This window comes from Aquarana catesbeiana, linkage group LG03 (assembly GCF_042186555.1).
Source record: "Aquarana catesbeiana isolate 2022-GZ linkage group LG03, ASM4218655v1, whole genome shotgun sequence".
Taxonomy (NCBI): Eukaryota; Metazoa; Chordata; class Amphibia; order Anura; family Ranidae; genus Aquarana; species Aquarana catesbeiana.
The window spans coordinates 548,977,504-548,997,079 of NC_133326.1; the positions used below are offsets into that span (position 1 = coordinate 548,977,504).

At 44.3% G+C, this 19,576-nt stretch overlaps 1 protein-coding gene across 1 annotated transcript in view; it reads left to right on the forward strand.

The window, feature by feature from the left end:
• The first annotated feature begins 1,647 nt into the window (after positions 1–1,647).
• Positions 1,648–19,576, forward strand: part of DCP1B (decapping mRNA 1B) — a 44,960-nt gene continuing 27,031 nt past the window's right edge. The window contains exons 1-3 of the mRNA XM_073621586.1: positions 1,648–1,898; positions 5,569–5,609; positions 9,257–9,384. Of these exons, the coding sequence (XP_073477687.1) occupies positions 1,752–1,898; positions 5,569–5,609; positions 9,257–9,384 (316 nt within the window). The 5' untranslated portion in view covers positions 1,648–1,751. The remainder of the gene's footprint in view (positions 1,899–5,568; positions 5,610–9,256; positions 9,385–19,576) is intronic.

The following is a 19,576-nucleotide window of genomic DNA, read 5'->3' on the forward strand; positions in this document are numbered from 1 at the left end:
GCAGATGAATGGACAGGAAAGCGGAGGGCCTCTTTACCTTAGGAGGCAGATGACGAGATCACCGGGGATGATACTGTGATCTCCCCTCCTCCTCCCTCCACTGTCTGAGCCGGAGTGCTGGATGTGGCTACGAGTAAGCCGCCCATGGAGACCTCACTCCGGTGCCATTAATTCTCCTCCCGGCCGAACAGGAAGTGGGTCCTGAGACTCCCTTGCCAATTGGGTCTCAGGACCCTCCGTCGCTTCTCGATTGGCCGGGAGGAGAATCAGGAAGACAATAGCGAATATTAATCCGTTATTGTCACACAAGTGGGTGGGCTCAGGGGGCACTGTGCCCCAAGGCCATCCTTTTTTTAAGCCAATTAGAGCCTTAAGCTCTAATCACATGCTTAAAAAACCCCCATAGAAATCCATGCGTCCAGTGCCCCGCATGTAAATTGGGTCCAGGACATCGAAGGTAGATTAGGGAGCCGGACACATGGATGGGGTGGGGCGGCGCTCCTGCGCCCTGCATTACGGGCCACCACGGGTTAATAGTATCCCAAAACAGTTACATTCAAGGCATGCTATGAATAATAACCGTCACAGTTGCTTGTGTTCTCAGCCAAACTGTCAAGCCATCAAATGGCTGGTGTCATAACTGATCACATGTTCAATACCTCGGGAACTGCATATCAAACAGAAGATAAGATGGCAGCTTTCTTAAATATAATAGATAGGAGGGTTTAGCTTTAACATGTTATTGTCATTTCAATCGTCATTTGCAATGTTTTTATATCTGCAGCTTTCAATAAAATAATCCCTAGTGATCATGCCATGAATAGTCTTGTCCATGCACTTCCTGTTAGAGAGTGACAACACTCTATTCCTGATTTCTAATTGTGCGCCTGCATTGTAACCTTCTCACAAGGGCTTTGGGTGGAGGCTACAAGTGGCAGGCATTCTGTAGTCACTCTCCACGGTTGTCATCATCAGGACACCTACACTGAGAAATAACATTCAGCTATCGTTGGAATGCATGTAGATGGAAGTAGCTGCAAAGAGGCCGTAGGTGATCAGCAGCACTGAGATGGAACAATGGATTAAATAAGTGGAATTCAAGATTAAAAAATAAATAAAAAAGTTTTGATACACAGGACAACATCAGCTGTCTCCTGATCAGAGACAATGGGGCTGATTTACTAAAACTGGAGAGTGCAAAATCTGGTGCAGCTCTGCATAGAAACCAATCAGCTTCCAGCTTTTATTGACAAAGCTTAGTTGAACAAGCTGAATTTAGAAGCTGATTGGCTACCGTTCACACCTGCACCACATTATGAGTGCTCCAGTTTTAGTAAATCTCCCTCCCTATATCACACACAGAAGACACAGCCAGCTGATGGAATCATAGACTATATTATAACTCTGAGTCCCCTGCAGTGTGGGCGGGGTGGGGCGTGTCAAAAATAATCACCTTGAGTGGTGGGCGGGAAAGACCGCGTCCTGCACTCTGAGTGGGGCGTGTCCACCGAGAAATTAGCCCTGAAGGGCGTTCCAAAACTAAACTTTGCAAGGCGCGCTGGGCGGGCCGAGGTGTGTTATCACCTGTGGGCGGAGAGGGGCGTAACCAAAAGCGGTCCCCCTCCGCAAGAAGGGCGGAGCGCTGCTCTCCATGGCAACACTCCTCTCTTCCTGGTTGCTATGGCGACGTCATTCGGCGCGCCGCTCTCCGCCCTGCTCGGCGTTCCCTTGCTCGGGCCTGGCTGGGAAAGATGGCGGCCTCCGGTGGCGACGCTCTGGGCCGGGGTTTGGATATCAGTCTGGCCGCTCTGCGTAGACAGGACCCGTATATTCAGAGCATCGTGGACGTGGCCAGCCAGGTGGCCCTCTATACCTTCAGCCACCGGGCCAACGAGTGGGTGAGTCACTGGGGGAGGGGGGAGAGCCTGAGGTCCAGTCAGTGAGGCTCATTATAGATTACACCGGCACCTGCAGAGCAGTAACCATAGCAACCAACCTGGGGCCTTCCTGTGCTGCAGTAAAAGGAGTGCTTGTTGGTTGCCATAGTCACTGCGCTGCTCATTGGCTCCTCAGGACTGACAGTCACACACATGTGTCAGAGACTGAACATGTATGTTCCTGAGCAAACTTGGGGGCCCTTTCACACAGGTATGTACCTTTCCAGCACCACAAAAACACATGAAAAATCTACCTTCCATTGTAATTCAATGAGAACACATTGCACCCGCGGTGTGCTTTCGGTGCGTTTTCTGAGTCACATGGTCAAGTTTCACAGGTGCATGCTGGAAGTCAGGATTTCAGAAAATGCAAAACGCATGCCAAATTTTGAAGTGCACCTGTGTGAAAGCGCCCTTAGAGCCCGCTCACCTCTGTGTGGATATGGGTTGTGAAAACGCATAGCATGTTTTTAGTGCATTGCGTTTAAAAATATAAAGCATTTTACATGCTTTTTCCTCCTCCCCTGGTCCCCTGGAAAAAATGGACATGGGACTCAAAAATGCGCTTTAAAAAAAAAAAAACAAAAAAAACAGCAGAGTGCATATTTTGTGCGTTTCTATTGACTATATTGGAAGGTGCGTTCTTGACACTGCACACTGTTGATGCAGCAAGCAGGACTTTCTAAAAGCTCAACATGCTGTTTAAAAAAACAAAAACAAAACAGTGCACGGATGTGAACAGTTACATAGATTTAAAAGGAGAATGTTTTACATGTGCTTTTGATGTGCTGGTAAGGAGCAGTTTAGTGCATCAAAAGTGAACAGGGTCTTAGTTGCACAGAAGTTCTATCAAAGTCTGAGCCTAGGTTCACATTGATGCGTGCGGAACACAGCATGTTCTCACACAGGAATCGCACTGCATTCCTGTGCACATCACATGTGATACCTGTGCGATTTCAGCCATACATTATGTATAGCTCAAATCGCATCCACACTAAAATGGTGCAGGACTCCTCCTTCCTTGACATCGCAGCAGTGTGTGATTGCTGTGCAGTGCGATGCACGGAAGTGCAGCGGATATTGTGCGTTTCCCATATCACATCAGTGTGAGCAACGGCTGACTGCATTCTAAGTTAGAAGTCATCTGTGTGTGAGGTCAGCTCCCTGTTTCCCAGCTCCTGAGAGTGCATCATCTAAGGCCCCCGTACACATGGGGCGGGCTGCGTTGGAGTCTGCTCAGTGGACACAGCAGTACTCCTCTGTGGGTGATTGGATGTAAGTGGACTGCCTGTCCGTTTACACCCGACTGCCATCCGATCCACCAGATGGGGATCCCCATCTGTCTGTTTTTAGCAGACAGGATTGGATGTTGGTGGAAATGGACATTTGTCCGTTTACACCCGCCGTTTCATAGAGTAGACTGGAGGATCTGATCGGGTCTGCCTGAAAAATCCAACAGGCAGACCCAATCGGTCTGCTAGTGTAAAAGGGGCCTTAGGCTCCATTCACACTAATGCGTTTTTTGGTGCATTTTGCAGAAATGCATGGGAATTTTTTAACATGGGTTCCTATGGAACATGTTCACATCAATGCATTTTTGTGCCTCTGAATTTTTGGAAAGGGTCAGGCTTTTTTTTCATGCAAAATGCAGCGTTTTGCATGTAATAGAATTCAAAGGACCAGCATCAAAAACGCAAGTACAGCGTTTTTGCAGTGTTTTTGGCACGTTTTGGGTTTTTGCATTTTTAAAAAAATTTTTTTTTACACTGTATACAGTATAAAAAAACGGTAAAAAAACGCTGTAAAAATGCTGTTCAAAAACGCAGCAAGCACCGCAAAAAACACTTCAGAAACGCTCAAAAGCAACATTCATAGATGTGAATCGAGCCTAAGAAGCGTGTGCAACTTCCCATCATACTGCTGTGCACACTGAGGAGTCGAGAGTGTGTGAAATCTGAGGAGCTCACACTCTAATGTCTACAAATGAGGGATCAGGTCACTCATCTGAGAGGCAGACTGTAAAATAAAATGACAGGTGATGTCAGTGTGGATGATCCAAGCTCTGCTGCGATGGTGCCCCCTTCTGTTGACATCACAGAAAAAAATGACTTTTTTTTTTTTTTTTATGTTGCACCAAGCAAACTAAGCATCACCCTGTGTGGTTTTACCTTTTGTTTTTGAAAAAAGATTTTGCAGTTAGCCTTGGTAAGCCCAGTAGGTTTACCAGCTCTACAGATACTGTAGAATACATCAAAGTGTGTTCAATTCCAGGTGTGAGCTAGGTTTTTTTTTTTTTTTTTTTTTCCGACAAAATGTTCCTCCCCATAAATGTTCAGGCTGCAATATTCATTTTCAATCTAGAATCCTCCCCCCACACTACGCACATCCACATACCCCACGTCCTAGGGTGACAGTGCTCCCTCTCTGTACTGTATCCATACAGGACTACAGAACACCTCTCTCCTCTTCACTATAACATTGGGGGAGGTGTTCTGTAGTCAACAGAAAACTTGGTGTAACTGATAAAAAAAAAAAAAAAGTAGGCAGAGGGGACATAAGGCTACATTCACTCGAGTCTCTCCTGCTTTTGTGTTATTTAAACAAAGATAAATCGATGTGAGAAGTACAAACAAACTTTATACCTTCTAGACCCCTTCTCCTGCGTTTAAGCCTAGGCTCATACTTGTGCGGGTTGAGAATGCTCAAATAGCACACGTTCTTGACCCACAGGTAACATGTGCTGCTAATTGGCAGATGTGTGGGGGTGCCATTCATTCCTAATGGCACCCCACACATTGGTAAACGTGGCGTGTGTTTTTTTTTTTTTTTTTTTTTTTTGTGTGCCAATTTGAAAAAGAGTCCGGGCCTTTTTTTTTCCTGAATTTCTGTAGGTTGGGCAGCCCATTGAAATGAGTGGGTTGCCTACCTGCAGAACACAGGTTGTACAAGTGTGAACCTAGCGTAAAGGCCTCATTCAGGCGCCAGTAGGGTATAACGTACAAAATCCTTTTCTGTGGATTGGGAGCCACGGATCGTGCATGCAACTACATATAGAGGTGAATGGCTATTCAATTCTGTACTTGTGTAAACACCAATGCTTTTTTTGTATCAGACTTGTACCTCATACACATATGTGCGAGTAAATGCTGAGCATTGCTGTTTACATGAGTACAAGTACGTACAGCCATTCAGCTCTATGTGCTACCCGCAGCTCTCTAGTCATGTGGGGATTACCATGCCAGGCCCTGCCTGCTCCTCCAAACATCTGCGTGAATATGGCCTAAACAAAGGTAAATGCACAGTTTTAATTAAACCATTTAAAATCATTACATACATTTAGAATTGTCCTAAAAATGAATGCATGTATAACATTGCCAGTGTGAATGAATCCTTAGGAGCTCACTGGATTTCTGTGCAGATTGATAGGTGTATATGCAGATAGCAAAACACTTTTAATTGTTATATTTAAAAGACCAAAATGAACCCGATAAGAGAAGTTCATTATTGTGGCTTACGTACACTTTAAGTAATGTGAACACGGAATCTGGGGTCCTTAGATCACACATTCTCTGGGTGCCTTTTAGGGAAAAGATGTGTTAAATTCCTCACATTGCTGCTTTCCTTCTTGCAGGAAAAGACAGAGGTGGAGGGGACATTGTTTGTGTACAGCAGGTGAGAATGAGATACCTGTATATGTTTTGTATGTAATACTGTACTCTATGCATGTTACATGTGTTGGTGCATTCATTTTGAATGGCTCCCAAACCCACCGTGCCCATGAACATGTCACAGCAAAGTGAAGCAACTCATTACCATGCATTGTGGTGCACTGGCAGAAATGTTGCGTGCACCAGCATGCGTTCTGTGTGTTGCCGTGCATTGCGGTAAAGCATACAGTAATGTCAGTGAATGAGCTCTAAAAAAAACAAAACAAAAGACCAAAAAAAAAGCACTTGTGGGCTTCAAAAAAACACCTGTGAAAAATAGAAAATCTATTCTAGCCTTCCCCAATAGTCCCCTGTCTGTGAGTAGGGCAGATCACAGCTATTCCTCCTGTGTGTTCTGTATAGCTTGTATTCATGGGCTGACAGGAGTAACTACCACAGATCTAAATATCTGCAGCACGTCATCAAAGTTAGTGACATTAAAGCCTATTTTTTTATTTATTAAAATAGTTATACTTGCCTGCTCTGTGCAATATTGCACAGAGTGGTCCCTTATCTCCTGTTCTTGAGTTTCCCACCAGCTCTCTGCCTTCTTCCTGTGGGTTCCCTCATAACAAACTGGGTGCTGTTGGGACACCTGTGTAGGTGTGCTCCTGAGCCGAGCTGTGTGCGCGTCCATGGAAACGCATATCGCAGCTTGGCCTTGCTGCTGCTTCCTTCAGGAATGCGGGTAAAAAGTGGGGTGTATTTGTATTCAGCCCCGCTGAGTCAATACTTTGTAGAACCTCCTTTTGCTGCAATTGCAGCTGCAAGTCTTTTTGGGTATGTCTCTACCAGCTTTGCACATCTAGAGAGTGACATTTTTTACCTTTCTTCTTTGAAAAATAGCTCAAGCTCTGTCAGATTGGATGGAGAGAATATGTGAACAGAAATTTTTAAGTCTTGCCACAGATTCTCAATTGGATTTGGGTCTGGAGTTTGAGCCATGCTAACACATTAATATGCTTTGATCTAAAACATTTCATTGTAGTTCTGGCTGTATGTTTAGGGTTGTCCTGCTGGAAGGTGAACCTCCGCCCCAGTCTCAAGTCTTTTGCAGACTCTAACAGGGTTTCTTCTAAGATTGCTCTGTATCTGGCTCCATCCATCTTTCCATCAACTCTGATCAGCTTCCCTGTCCCTGCTGAAGAAAAGCATCCCCACAACATGATGATGTCACCACCATGTTTCACGGTGGGGATGGTGTGTTCAGGGTGATGTGCAGTGTTAGTTTTCTGCCACACATAGTGTTTTGCTTTTAGGCCAAAAAGTTCAATTTTGGTCTCAATAGACCAGAGCACCTACTTCCACATGTTTGCTGTGTCCCCTACATGGCTTCTCACGAACTGCAAACGGGATTTCTTATGGCTTTCTTTCAACAATGGCTTTCTTCTTCCCACTCTTCCATAAAGGTCAGATTTGTGGAGTGCATGACTAATAGTTGTCCTGTAGACAGATTCTCCCACCTGAGCTGTGGATCTCTGCAGCTCTTCCAGAGATACCATGGGCCTTTTGGCTGCTTCTCTGATTAATACTCTCCTTGCCTGACCTGTCAGTTTAGGTGGACAGCCATGTCTTGGTAGGTTTGCAGTTGTGCCATACTCTTTCCATTTTCGGATGATGGGATTGAACAGTGCTCCGTGAGATGTTCAAAGCTTGGGATATATATATATATATATATATATAATATATATATTATATTTTATAACCTAACCCTGCTTTAAACGTATCCACAACTTTATCCCTGACCTGTCTGGTGTGTTCCTTGGCCTTCATGATGCTGTTTGTTCACTAAGGTTCTCTAACAAACCTCTGAGGGCTTCACAGAACTGCTGTATTTATATTGAGATTAAATTGCACACAGGTGGACTCTATTTACTAATTAGGTGACTTCTGAAGGCAATTGGTTCCACTAGAGTTTAGTTAGGGGTATCAGAGTAAATGGGGCTGAATACAAATGCATGCCACACTTTTCACATATTTATTTGTAAAAAAAAAAAATTAAAACCATTTATCGTTTTACTACCACTTCACAATTATATGCCACTTTGTGTTGGTCTATCACCCAATAAAATAAATTTACAAATTTGGTTGTAGCATGACAAAATGTGGAAATTGTCAAGGGGTATGAATACGGGATATATATATATATATATATATATATATATATATATATATATATATATATATATATATATATATATATACACTCATATATTTAACTCAGGTGCTGTCCATTTCTTCTGATCATCCTTGAGATGGTTCTATACCTTCATTTGAGTCCAGCTGTGTTTGATTATACTGATTGGACTTGATTAGGAAAGACACACACCTGTCTATAGAAGACCTTACAGCTCACAGTGCATGTCAGAGCAAATGAGAATCATGAGGTCAAAGGAACTGCCTGAAGAGCTCAGAGACAGAATTGTGGCAAGGCACAGATCTAGCCAAGGTTACAAAAAAATTTCTGCTGCACTAAAGGTTCCTAAGAGCACAGTGGCCCCTATAATCCTTAAATGGAAGACATTTGGGATGACCAGAACCCTTCCTAGAGTTGGCCGTCCGGCCAAACTGAGCTATCGGGGGAGAAGAACCTTGGTGAGAAAGGTAAAGAAGAACCCAAAGATCACTGTAGCTGAGCTCCAGAGATCCAGTCGGGAGATAGGAGAAAGTTATAGAAAGTCAACCATCACTGGCGCCCTCCACCAGTCGGGGCTTTATGGCAGAGTGGCCCGACGGAAGCCTCTCCTCAGTGCAAGACACATGAAAGCCCGCATGGAATTTGCTTAAAAAACACCTGAAGGACTCCAAAATGGTGAGAAATAAGATTATCTGGTCTGAGACCAAGATAGAACTTTTTGGCCTTAATTCTAAGCGTTGTGTGTGGAGAAAACCAGGCACTGCTCATCACCTGTCCAATACAGTCCCAACAGTGAAGCATGGTGATGGCAGCATCATGCTGTGGGGGGTGTTTTTCAGCTGCAGGGACAGGACAACTGGTTGCAATCGAGGGAAAGATGAATGCGGCCAAGTACAGGGATATCCTGGACGAAAACCTTCTCCAGTGTGCTCAGGACCTCAGACTGGGCTGAAGGTTTACCTTCCAACAAGACAAGGACCCTAAGCACACAGCTAAAATAACGAAGGAGTGGCTTCACAACAATTCTGTGACTGTTCTTGAATGGCCCAGCCAGAGCCCTGACTTAAACCCAATTGAGCATCTCTGGAGAGACCTAAAAATGGCTGTCCACCAACGTTTACCATCCAACCTGACAGAACTGGAGAGGATCTGCAAGGAGGAATGGCAGAGGATCCCCAAATCCAGGTGTGAAAAACTTGTTGCATCTTTCCCAAAAAGACTCATGGCTGTATTAGATCAAAAGAGTGCGTCTACTAAATACTGAGCAAAGGGTCTGAATACTTAGGACCATGTGATATTTCAGTTTTTCTTTTTTAATAAATCTGCAAAAAATGTCAACAATTCTGTGGCTGCAATATAACAGAGTGAAATATTTTCCCCTGGATTGTCTTTCTCTCTGAAATAAAGACACTTTTATAAATACTGTTAGACTTTAAAACCACTTTAATTTATTTTTCAATGTCACATGCCCATAGATCTGCATCTCCTAAACATGGCTTCACTATTATGAACCGGCTGAGTATGGAAAACCGCACAGAACCTATTACAAAAGACTTGGACTTCCAGGTGCAAGATCCCTTTCTGCTGTACAGGAATGCCCGATGTGAGTATAAGATCTATTTGTTGCCTTGTTTTAGTTTGTATATATTTCAAGGGCCACGTCATGATCCATTTATTGGCTAGAGATAGAGGGTCCGCTCTATAGTCCAGCAGGGATGAATTGGGTGGGGGCTGACAACATTGTTTGGAACATTGTTGCCTCGCTGCAGAAAGTTGGGAGTACACTGAATTTCTGGCAGATGAATAGGTATCTTTCTGCATTTGCAGTGTTGAAGATATAAATCACAGGGAAATATGCACGTATTGCAGAGACGTACTGGAATGGTGTTTCAATTTTTTTTTTTGATTGTTTTGTTCTGGCATACACGAACATTCTGTAGTCTAAAAATCTTTTTTTTTTTTTTTTTTTTTTTTGTGTAAATTCATTATTTTATTGTAGAAGAGTACAACGTATTTTAGCATAGGAATCTCTCTCTGGAAAGTTGGGGCTCATGTACATGGACAATAACCTATTTAAAAAAAAAAAAAAAAAAAAAAAAAAATCCAAACAGACAGGTTTTTTAATGCAGAAGAGACATACTGGGGGTTATTTACGAAAGGCAAATCCAGTTTACACTGCAAGTGCACTTGGAAGTAAAGTCGCTGTATATCCGAGGGGGACACGTGAGGAAAAAAAAAAAACAAAAAAACAGCATTTTAGCTTGCACATGATTGGATGATAAAATTAGCAGAGCTTCCACTCATTTCAGATCTACCCCTTAGATTTAGAGCGACTGCACTTCCAAGTGCACTTGCAGTGCAAAGTGGATTTGCCTTTCGTAAATAACCCCCAGTATGTCTCTTCTGCATTACAAATCCTGTCTGTTTAAAAAAAAAAAAAAAAAAAAATCCAAACAGACAGGATTTGTAATGCAGAAGAGACATACTGGGGGTTATTTACGAAAGGCAAATCAACTTTGCACTTGGAAGTGCAGTCGCTCTAAATCTAAGGGGTAGATCTGAAATGAGTGGAAGCTCTGCTAATTTTATCATCCAATCATGTGCAAGCTAAAATGCTGTTTTTTATTTTCCTCACATGTCCCCCTCGGATCTACAGCGACTTTACTTCCAAGTGCACTTGCAGTGCAAAGTGGATTTTCCTTTAGTAAATAACCCCCACTATGTCACTTCTCTATTAAGGTTACACACCTGCCTGTCCGCACATGCAACTCAATGTAAACTTTTGATATTTCTGAAGTGTCTGAACTCCCACTCCTGTGCAGAAGTGACGTCATCTCGGCCTGGGCAATGGAAATGGCCAGGGATCAATACCCAGAAGCCGCCAGGCTGAAGATTTTCCAGAGCTCCTTACTGGTCGTTGACATCGCAGACCTGAATAAGAAAATTAGTATAGTTCTGCTTTAAATGTAGGCATACAGCATAAAATACACCTGCATTTGTGCCGCTATAAAGCCGGAGCACAACTCTGTTCATAGGACTGTATTGACAGAATACATTGTATGCTGGTATACACCTGTAATGCTAGTACTTGCATTTACAGGCATAAGGCGCATTTCACATGGACGGCTATTCTGCCGCAGTTAAAAGCATGTTTTTTTTCCTGTGGAGTTCAAGACTCCAGGCACTGCGATCAGCTGCATTTGCACAGTGCGATTAGCTGCGGTCACGTTTCGCTGCGGTTTGCCATTTCCATGGCAACCCGAAAGGGTGCCAACTTGCACTGTTTGGTATGAATCTTGAGGGGGAACTCCATGCCAAATTTGAAATAAAAAAATGGCGTGGGTTCCCCCCAGGGGCATACCAGGCCCTTCGGTCTGGTATGGATTTTAAGAGGAACCCCTACGCCGAAAAAACGGCATGGGGTCCCCCCCCAAATCCATACCAGACCCTTATCCGAGCACGCAGCCCAGTCGGTCAGGAAAGGGGGTGGGGACGGGCGAGCGCCCCCCCCCCCCTCCTGACCCGTACCAGGCCGCATGCCCTCAACATGGGGGGGTGGGTGCTTTGGGGGAGGGGGCGCCCTGCGGCCCCCCCACCCCAAAGCACCTTGTCCCCATGTTGATGAGGACAAGGGCCTCTTCCCGACAACCCTGGCCGTTTGTTGTCGGGGTCTGCGGGCGGAGGGCTTATCGGAATCCGGGAGCCCCCTTTAATAAGAGTGCATTCCAGCCGGAGAGAGTGTCGTGTCAACATCAGAAGAAGAGAAGAGGGAAGAAGGCAGCAGACCGGGCTCCTCCGCTATAGCTAAAGAGCAGAATATAGCGGAGGAGCCCGGCAGAAGACCCGGAGAGCGCGGAGAAGAAACGGAGAGACCCCCGAAGCCGGAAGCAGACCCTCGGAGCTGTCTAATAAATTACTTTAAAAATCTGTGTAGTGTGTGGTGTTTTTTTTTTTTTTTTTTTTTTTTTTACACTTTTTCCCTAGGTGAATGGGTAGGGGTACCCATAGGCCCTTCGCCCGCAGACCCCGACAACCAATGGCCAGGGTTGTCAGGAAGAGGCCCTTGTCCCCGTCAACATGGGGACAAGGTGCTTTGGGGTGGGGGGGCCACAGGGCACCCCCTCCCCCAAAGCACCCACCCCCCATGTTGAGGGCATGCGGCCTGGTACGGCTCGGGGGGGGGGGGGGCGGCTCTCTCCCGTCCCCACCCCCCTTTCCTGACCAACCGGGCTGCGTGCTCGGATAAGGGTCTGGTATGGATTTTGGGGGGGACCCCACGCTGTTTTTTCGGCGTAGGGGTTCCTCTTAAAATCCATACCAGACCGAAGGGCCTGGTATGCCCCTGAGGGGGAACCCACGCCATTTTTTTATTTAAAATTTGGCGTGGAGTTCCCCCTCAAGATTCATACCAAACAGTGCCGGGCATTGGCGGGGATCCGACTCGGATCCCGTGCTTGTCGCTCATTGGGAAAGGAAAAATAATTTTTCCTTTCCCGATGAGCAGTTCAGCGCTGTTATCCGCAGCTGACACAGTGCACTGCGATTGCCTGTGGTTATGTGCGGATAGCTGCGCTAAATCGCTCCTGGATGCAGTCAATTCTATTTTTTTCTATCCGCATAGAAACGCATGTATCTAATTCGCAGCTAAACGCAGTGTGTGAATGGGGCCATAGGAAAGCATTGTGTGCTTTTAGCTGCGGTAGAAAATGAGAAAATCTGCAGCTAAAAGCACCATTCTATCCGTCCGTGTGAAAGGGGCCTAAAAGTATGGCTTTAGTTTCCCAAATGCAAAGCTTCTAGTTAAGGAAATTTGTGCCTATACGCATGCATGTTGTCCTGAAAATTTAACTATTGGTGCATATAAATAAAAAAAAAAAAGTAACCTAGACTGTACTCAACTGTGTGACATAAGTGTTGTAATCCTTGGGAAGGGTGGGGGGGGATGGGTGTCCAAGGTCATTTGGTAAGGCACACTTGGTGCAGCTTTGAAATGAGCAGGGGGGGGGGGGGGGGGGGGTCAGCAGCAACATCTTCTATTCTTCCACTCGCACAGGATCTCTTCACAAAAGACAATCCCTGGATGAATGACGGGCTGTCATCATACAGAAAGTGCAGCTTAGAGGCCTCAACCACTGCCTATGCATATGCAGCACCTCCTCATCCTTCCAACAGCTATATGCCAACTATTGATGTAGAAATTATCCTTTTCAAAGTTGGATGCAGATGAGTCCCTTCTCCCCCACACCGGCCCTGCAGTTAGCCTCCTCTGCTTGTGTATTAGATTTGTTAATGTTTAGATACAAGCCTAATGACTTGTGGATATTCAGCTCGTCATAGAACAGCAATCAAATCAATCGATATTGCAGCATCTATACAAAAAATTCTTACAACTGAGACATCACTGAGATGATGAGTTTAATAGAATACTTAAGTAGATATAAACCCAATAACTAAACATTTCATAAAAGCTTTAAAATGTTAATGTCATTTCAGCAGTTCATTTTTTACCCTGCAGCTTTTATTATAATCTCTGCTAATCCTGCCATGAAGGTCACTTCCTGTTATAGAGTGATAATACTTGATTGTCTTTCGTTTCTGCATCTACGCTGTGAAAATGTCACGTAGACCTTAACTGACCATTGAGGTTACAAGTGGCCATTTCAACACACATTATGCAGGCATGGTCCACTGTTGTTAAGAAACTGTCCCTGAAAAATGCCATGCAGCCATCACTGGAGATCTTGTAAACAGGAAATGGCTGCGAAGATGCTGCAAGAGATCAGCAGCAATGCTATGCTTTGAAAGATTAAATCAGTTAAAAAACAGGATTTTATTAAAATTAACAATTGTTTATGATAATTGATGAAGAAGCAAGCTAATTGTTATTCAGTTTGGGTTTATATCTACTAATGTAAAACTCCAATTTTTTTTTTTTTTTTTTTGAGGACTGTGGGGGGGGGGTGAGGAGAACAATCCCCTCTTGAATGACCTATACACATTACATTGCAAGGATTTTAGGAAATGTCACTGCACATTTCCGTCTGCTTCTGTTCTGATTAAATTCATGCAAGACTTACCATAGACCTTACCAAATGGACTGGTTTGGGTAGATCTCCCTTTATTATCACCACCTGACAAGTCTGTGTAGCAGCCCCAGCATCACTTTAAATCTGTAAAGGTCTTAGAATGTATCTGGTCAAAAATAATCTTGTGTGCAGGGGATGCCTTTTATTTGTCCTTAGGCTCTGTTATGATTTCTGAGAAGACTCACAGGAGCAAGAAGTAAGATTTACGGTCTTACTTCTTGTCTGTGAAAGTTTAAGGCAAAAGTATCATATTTCGGGGGGGTGGCGGCAAACACGGCTGTTGAACTCGACAAGTAAAGGGAGGGTTTGTTTTACAAATAACTAGGAGCGCCACTGTCATTATTAACTTTTTAAATTTTTTTTCAGTTTCAACTCCTATCTGTTTAGAATGAGTTTTATTTTGATGGGATTAATGGAAATAAAGTACTGCTTAGTGGAGTTTGCCTGTAAAGGTGAACTCTTGGTAGATATAAAGGACAAAATTTAAGTCAAATTGCAGCCTCTATCTATCTATTCTAATATAATCTATCTTGCTGGGAGAGGGGGAAGCGGCACCAGAGGCCAATCAGTGGTGCTGCAATGCTCATATTCACATGGGACATGCTAATAGGAGGAGAAAGCAGAGTGACAGAGATGAGCTCATCGGTCTGCTACTTATTTTACTATCCAAGAACAGGCTATAGGGGAGGGACAATACCCTTAAGGCCTCTTTCACACGGGACAGACTCCATTGCAATGATCCCCTGCTGATCGGAGCAGAACGGGAGGATTACACATCAGTGTCCTCTCAGTATCTGCAGAGGACATGGGTAGAAAGTGCTTTGCTCCATGGGCAGCTGAGAGTAAACAGACTCCTCTGTCTGTTTACACCCAGCTACCTCTGATCCTCTCTGACTAAATGGAAGAGGACGGAGTCCTCTCCTGGGTCTTTTTCCTTTTGTGGGCCTGATCAGACCTGGAGATAGGCGTGTGTAAAAGGACAGAAGTCCCTTTGCACCCACCTGCCCATAAGAACGACTGAAACTTCTGATCAGGTCGGCCTGAAAAATTGATAGGTGGACCTGTTCGAAACGTTCATCTGAAAGCAGGCCATAGACGTTGTGAATTTTCTCCTGCTGAACCAGCTGAGATTTGAACTGTCTAAGCGTTACTGGACTACAGCAGAGAAAAATCCAGTCACAGGACTGTGCTGTGAGAGACCTATTTAAATTTCAGGACTAGATTGACAGAAATACAGATATTTGGCAGGTAAAATAGCTCTTGCATGTATTTATCTGTTTGCCCTACGTTCAGCTTTAAAATTCTCAGCAGAAAGTCAGCTTGGTTTTTGGTACAGGGACTGCTCCCTGGAGATGGACGCCCACTGACAGCAGCAGAACCGCCCCAACCAGGGATCCACCAGCTGCCATGCGGAGTTACAGCTATAATTACTGAAAGTAAGAATTAAGTATAGGGGAATACACCAAGACACTTGTCCTATGGGGCTCAAAATCATTATCAAGTATCTCACTGAGAATGTGGAACCTGTGTCACTTTAATACAATACATTTGCAGGGATTTTACAGACCTGCAATAAATTGCTACTTTAAAGGGAAACTGACGTTTTTTACAGGGTTTTTTTTTTTTTTTTTTTTTAGCTATTCAGTTTATGTAAAGGGATCAGATTAAAGTGGCCGTTTTCAGTATTTAAATCTGCATGAATTCCTGACGTGAAAATGTACAGTGACAGTATAATTTTTCAGAAAGCTCCACCTTTTTATAATTAAAAAGCTTTCCTTAGAGGAACTCCAGGCTCCTAATGTAGCTGCTGACTTTTAATATAAGAACACTCACCTGTCCAGGGATTCAGCGAATTGCTCACCCGAATCGACTTTAATCGGCTTTGGGTGCAGGCGCTGGCATCTCTAGTAAGGGAAACAGGAAGTGAAGCCTTGCAGCTTCACAGCCTGTTTCCTATGTGCTTTGTGAATTGTTCCGCAGTCTTCTAAGACCTGCGATGTGTCCCAGAAGACTGTGGGGGTAGGGGGGTAAACTACTGGCTCATATCGCAGCAGGTACCTGTCAAAACCAGATACCCCATCCACCCCCCTCCCCAGCCAAAAACTGCCAAATGTGGCAGTGGAGGGGGGGAGGGAGCAAACAAGCATAGCTTCCCCTTTTTGTTGGAGCCCTGCTTTTAAGGTCGGGTATAATGACTATGCCTAGGTTGAGATGATGTAGTCAGTCTGCTGCAAGCAGGAGGAAGCATCTCCTCATCCCAGGTGAGAGGCTGCAGTATGAGCAGAAGTGTGTAAACACAGCCAAGAACTGCAAAGGTACCAGGATTTACGTGATTGTGTCATAAAGTGGCTGTAAAGGCACAAGGTTTTTTTTACCTTCATGCATTCTATGCGGCTCTGCACGGCGGAGGTAAAGTGACTCCTGGAAGCGCTCCCTGGATGTGGAGACACTGCAGTTCATCCATACTGGTATATAGGGGTTTAACTGCTTCAGTGTTAAGCCGCAAACTGCAGAGAAGAGCTGGGAGTGAATGGTGGATGTCCTAGTGGAGACCGCAGAGGTGGTGAGATTATACCTAAAAAAATTATTGATCGTCATATGATGTATGCCTGAATGGCTTGGATCTCTCCTCTCCCTCCCGTAGGTAAACCTTCCCACCACCCTCCCTATCCTTAAGGAACTCTTGTATTCCAGGGTGATCTCCCCATGTTTGACACTGGTTATTACAAGCTTGACTGACCAAGCATTACCTGTAGTCACAGCCTAAGGCCTCAGAGAACTGAGTACCAGGACTGCAGGAAGTACCTGCATGGACTTTTACTTCATCCTTATAATTCAGTAAATTTTCCTGAGCTCAGTAAGTAAGGGGAGTGCTGCTACGCACAAGGTTTTTTTTTTTTTTTATCTTAATGTATAAACCTTAATGTAAAAACCTACTGCCTTTACAACCCTTTTTAAGTACAACTAAGGGATCTTTTATGGCAGTCTAAACAAGTTCCAAATCCAGTTACTATGTGATAAACAAACCTCAAAGTAAACTAAAAACTTCCTTTACCTTCCCTGGCTGAGCCATACCCTCCTTTATTTGTGTCTCACATGTACTCCCTCTCAGACACTGCATCTTGCAAGGAGAGGGTTTCAGCAACAGAGGCAGTGCGGTCAATCTAAAAAGCAGTGGGGATGGGGGACTACATGTAGCCAAGTGCTGATTAGCAAGCTACGGTGAGAATCAGCAGAGAGAATGCTGATAGCCACACCTCCTGCAGCATCTTCATTTCATGAAGGTGGCAACTTTGCTCTCAATCCAGAAACCGTGCAGCATCGTTGTCACATTATCACAACAAGCTGCATTAGATGGACTTCACTAGCGGGCTTAACAGGTATTTGTTGGACTTTGCTGGGAGAATAAGAAAAACAAAAGTGTAGATGGAATTATAATTGAATTCTGCAGCACATAATTTTTTTTTTTTTTTCTACTGTAACAAAATATCCCCTGCCACGTATGGGTATCCTTAGAAATAATAAATTGTGCAAGCACAGAATTAATACCTTATTTTTTGTTATTTGCATGTAATTATGGCCTTTGCTGACAGCACAGCCACCAGCGGGATTCAGAAGCCACGAGGCGCGGAGACAGCTCGCACAATTGTAGCAAAAAAGAAAACCACGGAGATCTGCTGAAGAAGGAAGCAATTGCTAACTGGCTTCTCGATTTTCTGCTTTGACAAATACCCAGCATCCTCCGATTGCTGAAGGTCTTTGTTTTTTTTTTTTTTTTAAACACGTGTAATTAACTGCCTTCGGAACTCTCTTTACATGCACAGCAATAATTGGGGCATGTCAGGGAGGAGATTGTTGGACAATAGGAAGGAAACAACTGTGGAAACTCAAGCTGCAATCTTTAACGTAATTGTGCTGATGGTATGGGATATGTAACGGAAAAAAAAAAAAACTCAATTGATTTGCCAGTCATTCACTGCCCTATTGCAGCTGAGCGTCTTACGAACCTACATTTATGCCTAGTGCCCAGAATCTTTTTTTTTTTTTTTTTTTTTTTTGTACTTTCATATTCCAGATCTCAGTAACCGTAATTACAATACAGTTTGTATTACATTTTCAGGACCCACTGTGTTTCGTCCTGCTCCAGCATCCTCTACATTTGTTGAACATGCTGGGAATTTTAGCCCAGTATCCTAATTTGCATGTGCTGTCTCTTCCATCCACCGGAAAGTTTAAAATAAGCTAAAGTGTCTAGATCAGTGATGGTGAACCTTGGCACCCTAGATGTTTTGGAACTACCTTTCCCGTGATGCTCATGTACACTGCAGAGTGCATGAGGATCATGGGAAATGTAGTTCCAAAACATCTGGGGTGCCAAGGTTCACCATCACTGGTCTTAGATCTACCTGCTACCTGAGTCCAATTGTTTGTGTTTTTTTTTTTTTGTTTTTTTTTTTGTTTTTTTTTTTTTTTTTGTGCATAACAAGAAAATCCAATGCATTTTTGGGGGCTCAAAATTACCTTTCATCAGGATTGGGTAATGACCTAAAATAACGCAAAGCATATGATCTAAAAAAAGCTTCTATGGAAATATCCTAATAATCCAAATTTAGGATTTTTTTTTCTTTTTTTTTTTTTTGTCAACTTATTTCCCACCTGATTAAGGTGGGGGTTTTGATCCCCGAAAACACGTCGCCTTCTTTTTTTATGTGCAGTACAGGCCTACCAGACTCGTACAGGTTTTGTGGTGCTGTAATCCTTTTTACCTTCTTTACTGTGCAATATAGATCAGACCATAAATGTCCCATCTTTGTGGGGCTAGTTAGGGCCTCTGCAATGAGTGATGATGATGCTTCTGGTCATCAGTTTTAACCGCTTGCTGGCATTTTCCTTCCCCTTTTCTGTGGGAAAATTTGAAAAGCAATTATTTAAACCCTAAAACAAAAAGTATTATATTGCAGCCTATTGCACATACCTCCCAACAGTCCCGGATTGGGTGGGATATTCCTGCATCTGCACCCTTGTCCCACTGTGTGGGAGGTATGTCCCGCACAGGGATCGACAAGGTGTCCGGCCGCCGCTGACTTTTTTTATAATATTGATGAGTCCTCTCGCACTGCTCTGCTCAATCTCTCCAGCCAAGGCTGTACGTGTCTGTGTAGGTCCGGCCAGGGCGTGGCATGGCCCACTAGTCCTGACTCCTGCTGCAGAGTGAACTCTCTCTGTGTGAGGGAGAAGCTGGGAGTCTCTCTGTGGAGTGCCAGGCAGCGCAGGTCGCCGTGGGAGAACAGGACAGAGCCAGAGGAACCTTCTGGAAGGCAGCTTACCTCAAACCCAGCTGCCCAAGGAGCTGACTCTGCTGAGACTGTGTGTAAGTTAACTTATACACAGTGTGGATTTAGTACCGGTGCTGGGAAAGTCACATCACGGGAGGGAGGGACTGGGAGGTCTGGCCTGGGGCTGGGGGTCCGTTCAGTGGTCGCCCCGGCGCAGCAGAAAAAAACGGAGCTGAGGAGGAGGAAACAAACAGGGAAAGCAGGTGCTGCTGGCCTGGGTACCTACCTAGGTGTGTTTTTAGCATGTGATATAGATAATATTAATGATTGCAGATGCATTAATATCTGCATTCTGCATTCATCAGTACAGGCCAGGGCCCTGGTAGTTGAACTGGTGATGATGAACTCATTCAGGAAAACATGGGCTGCTGCA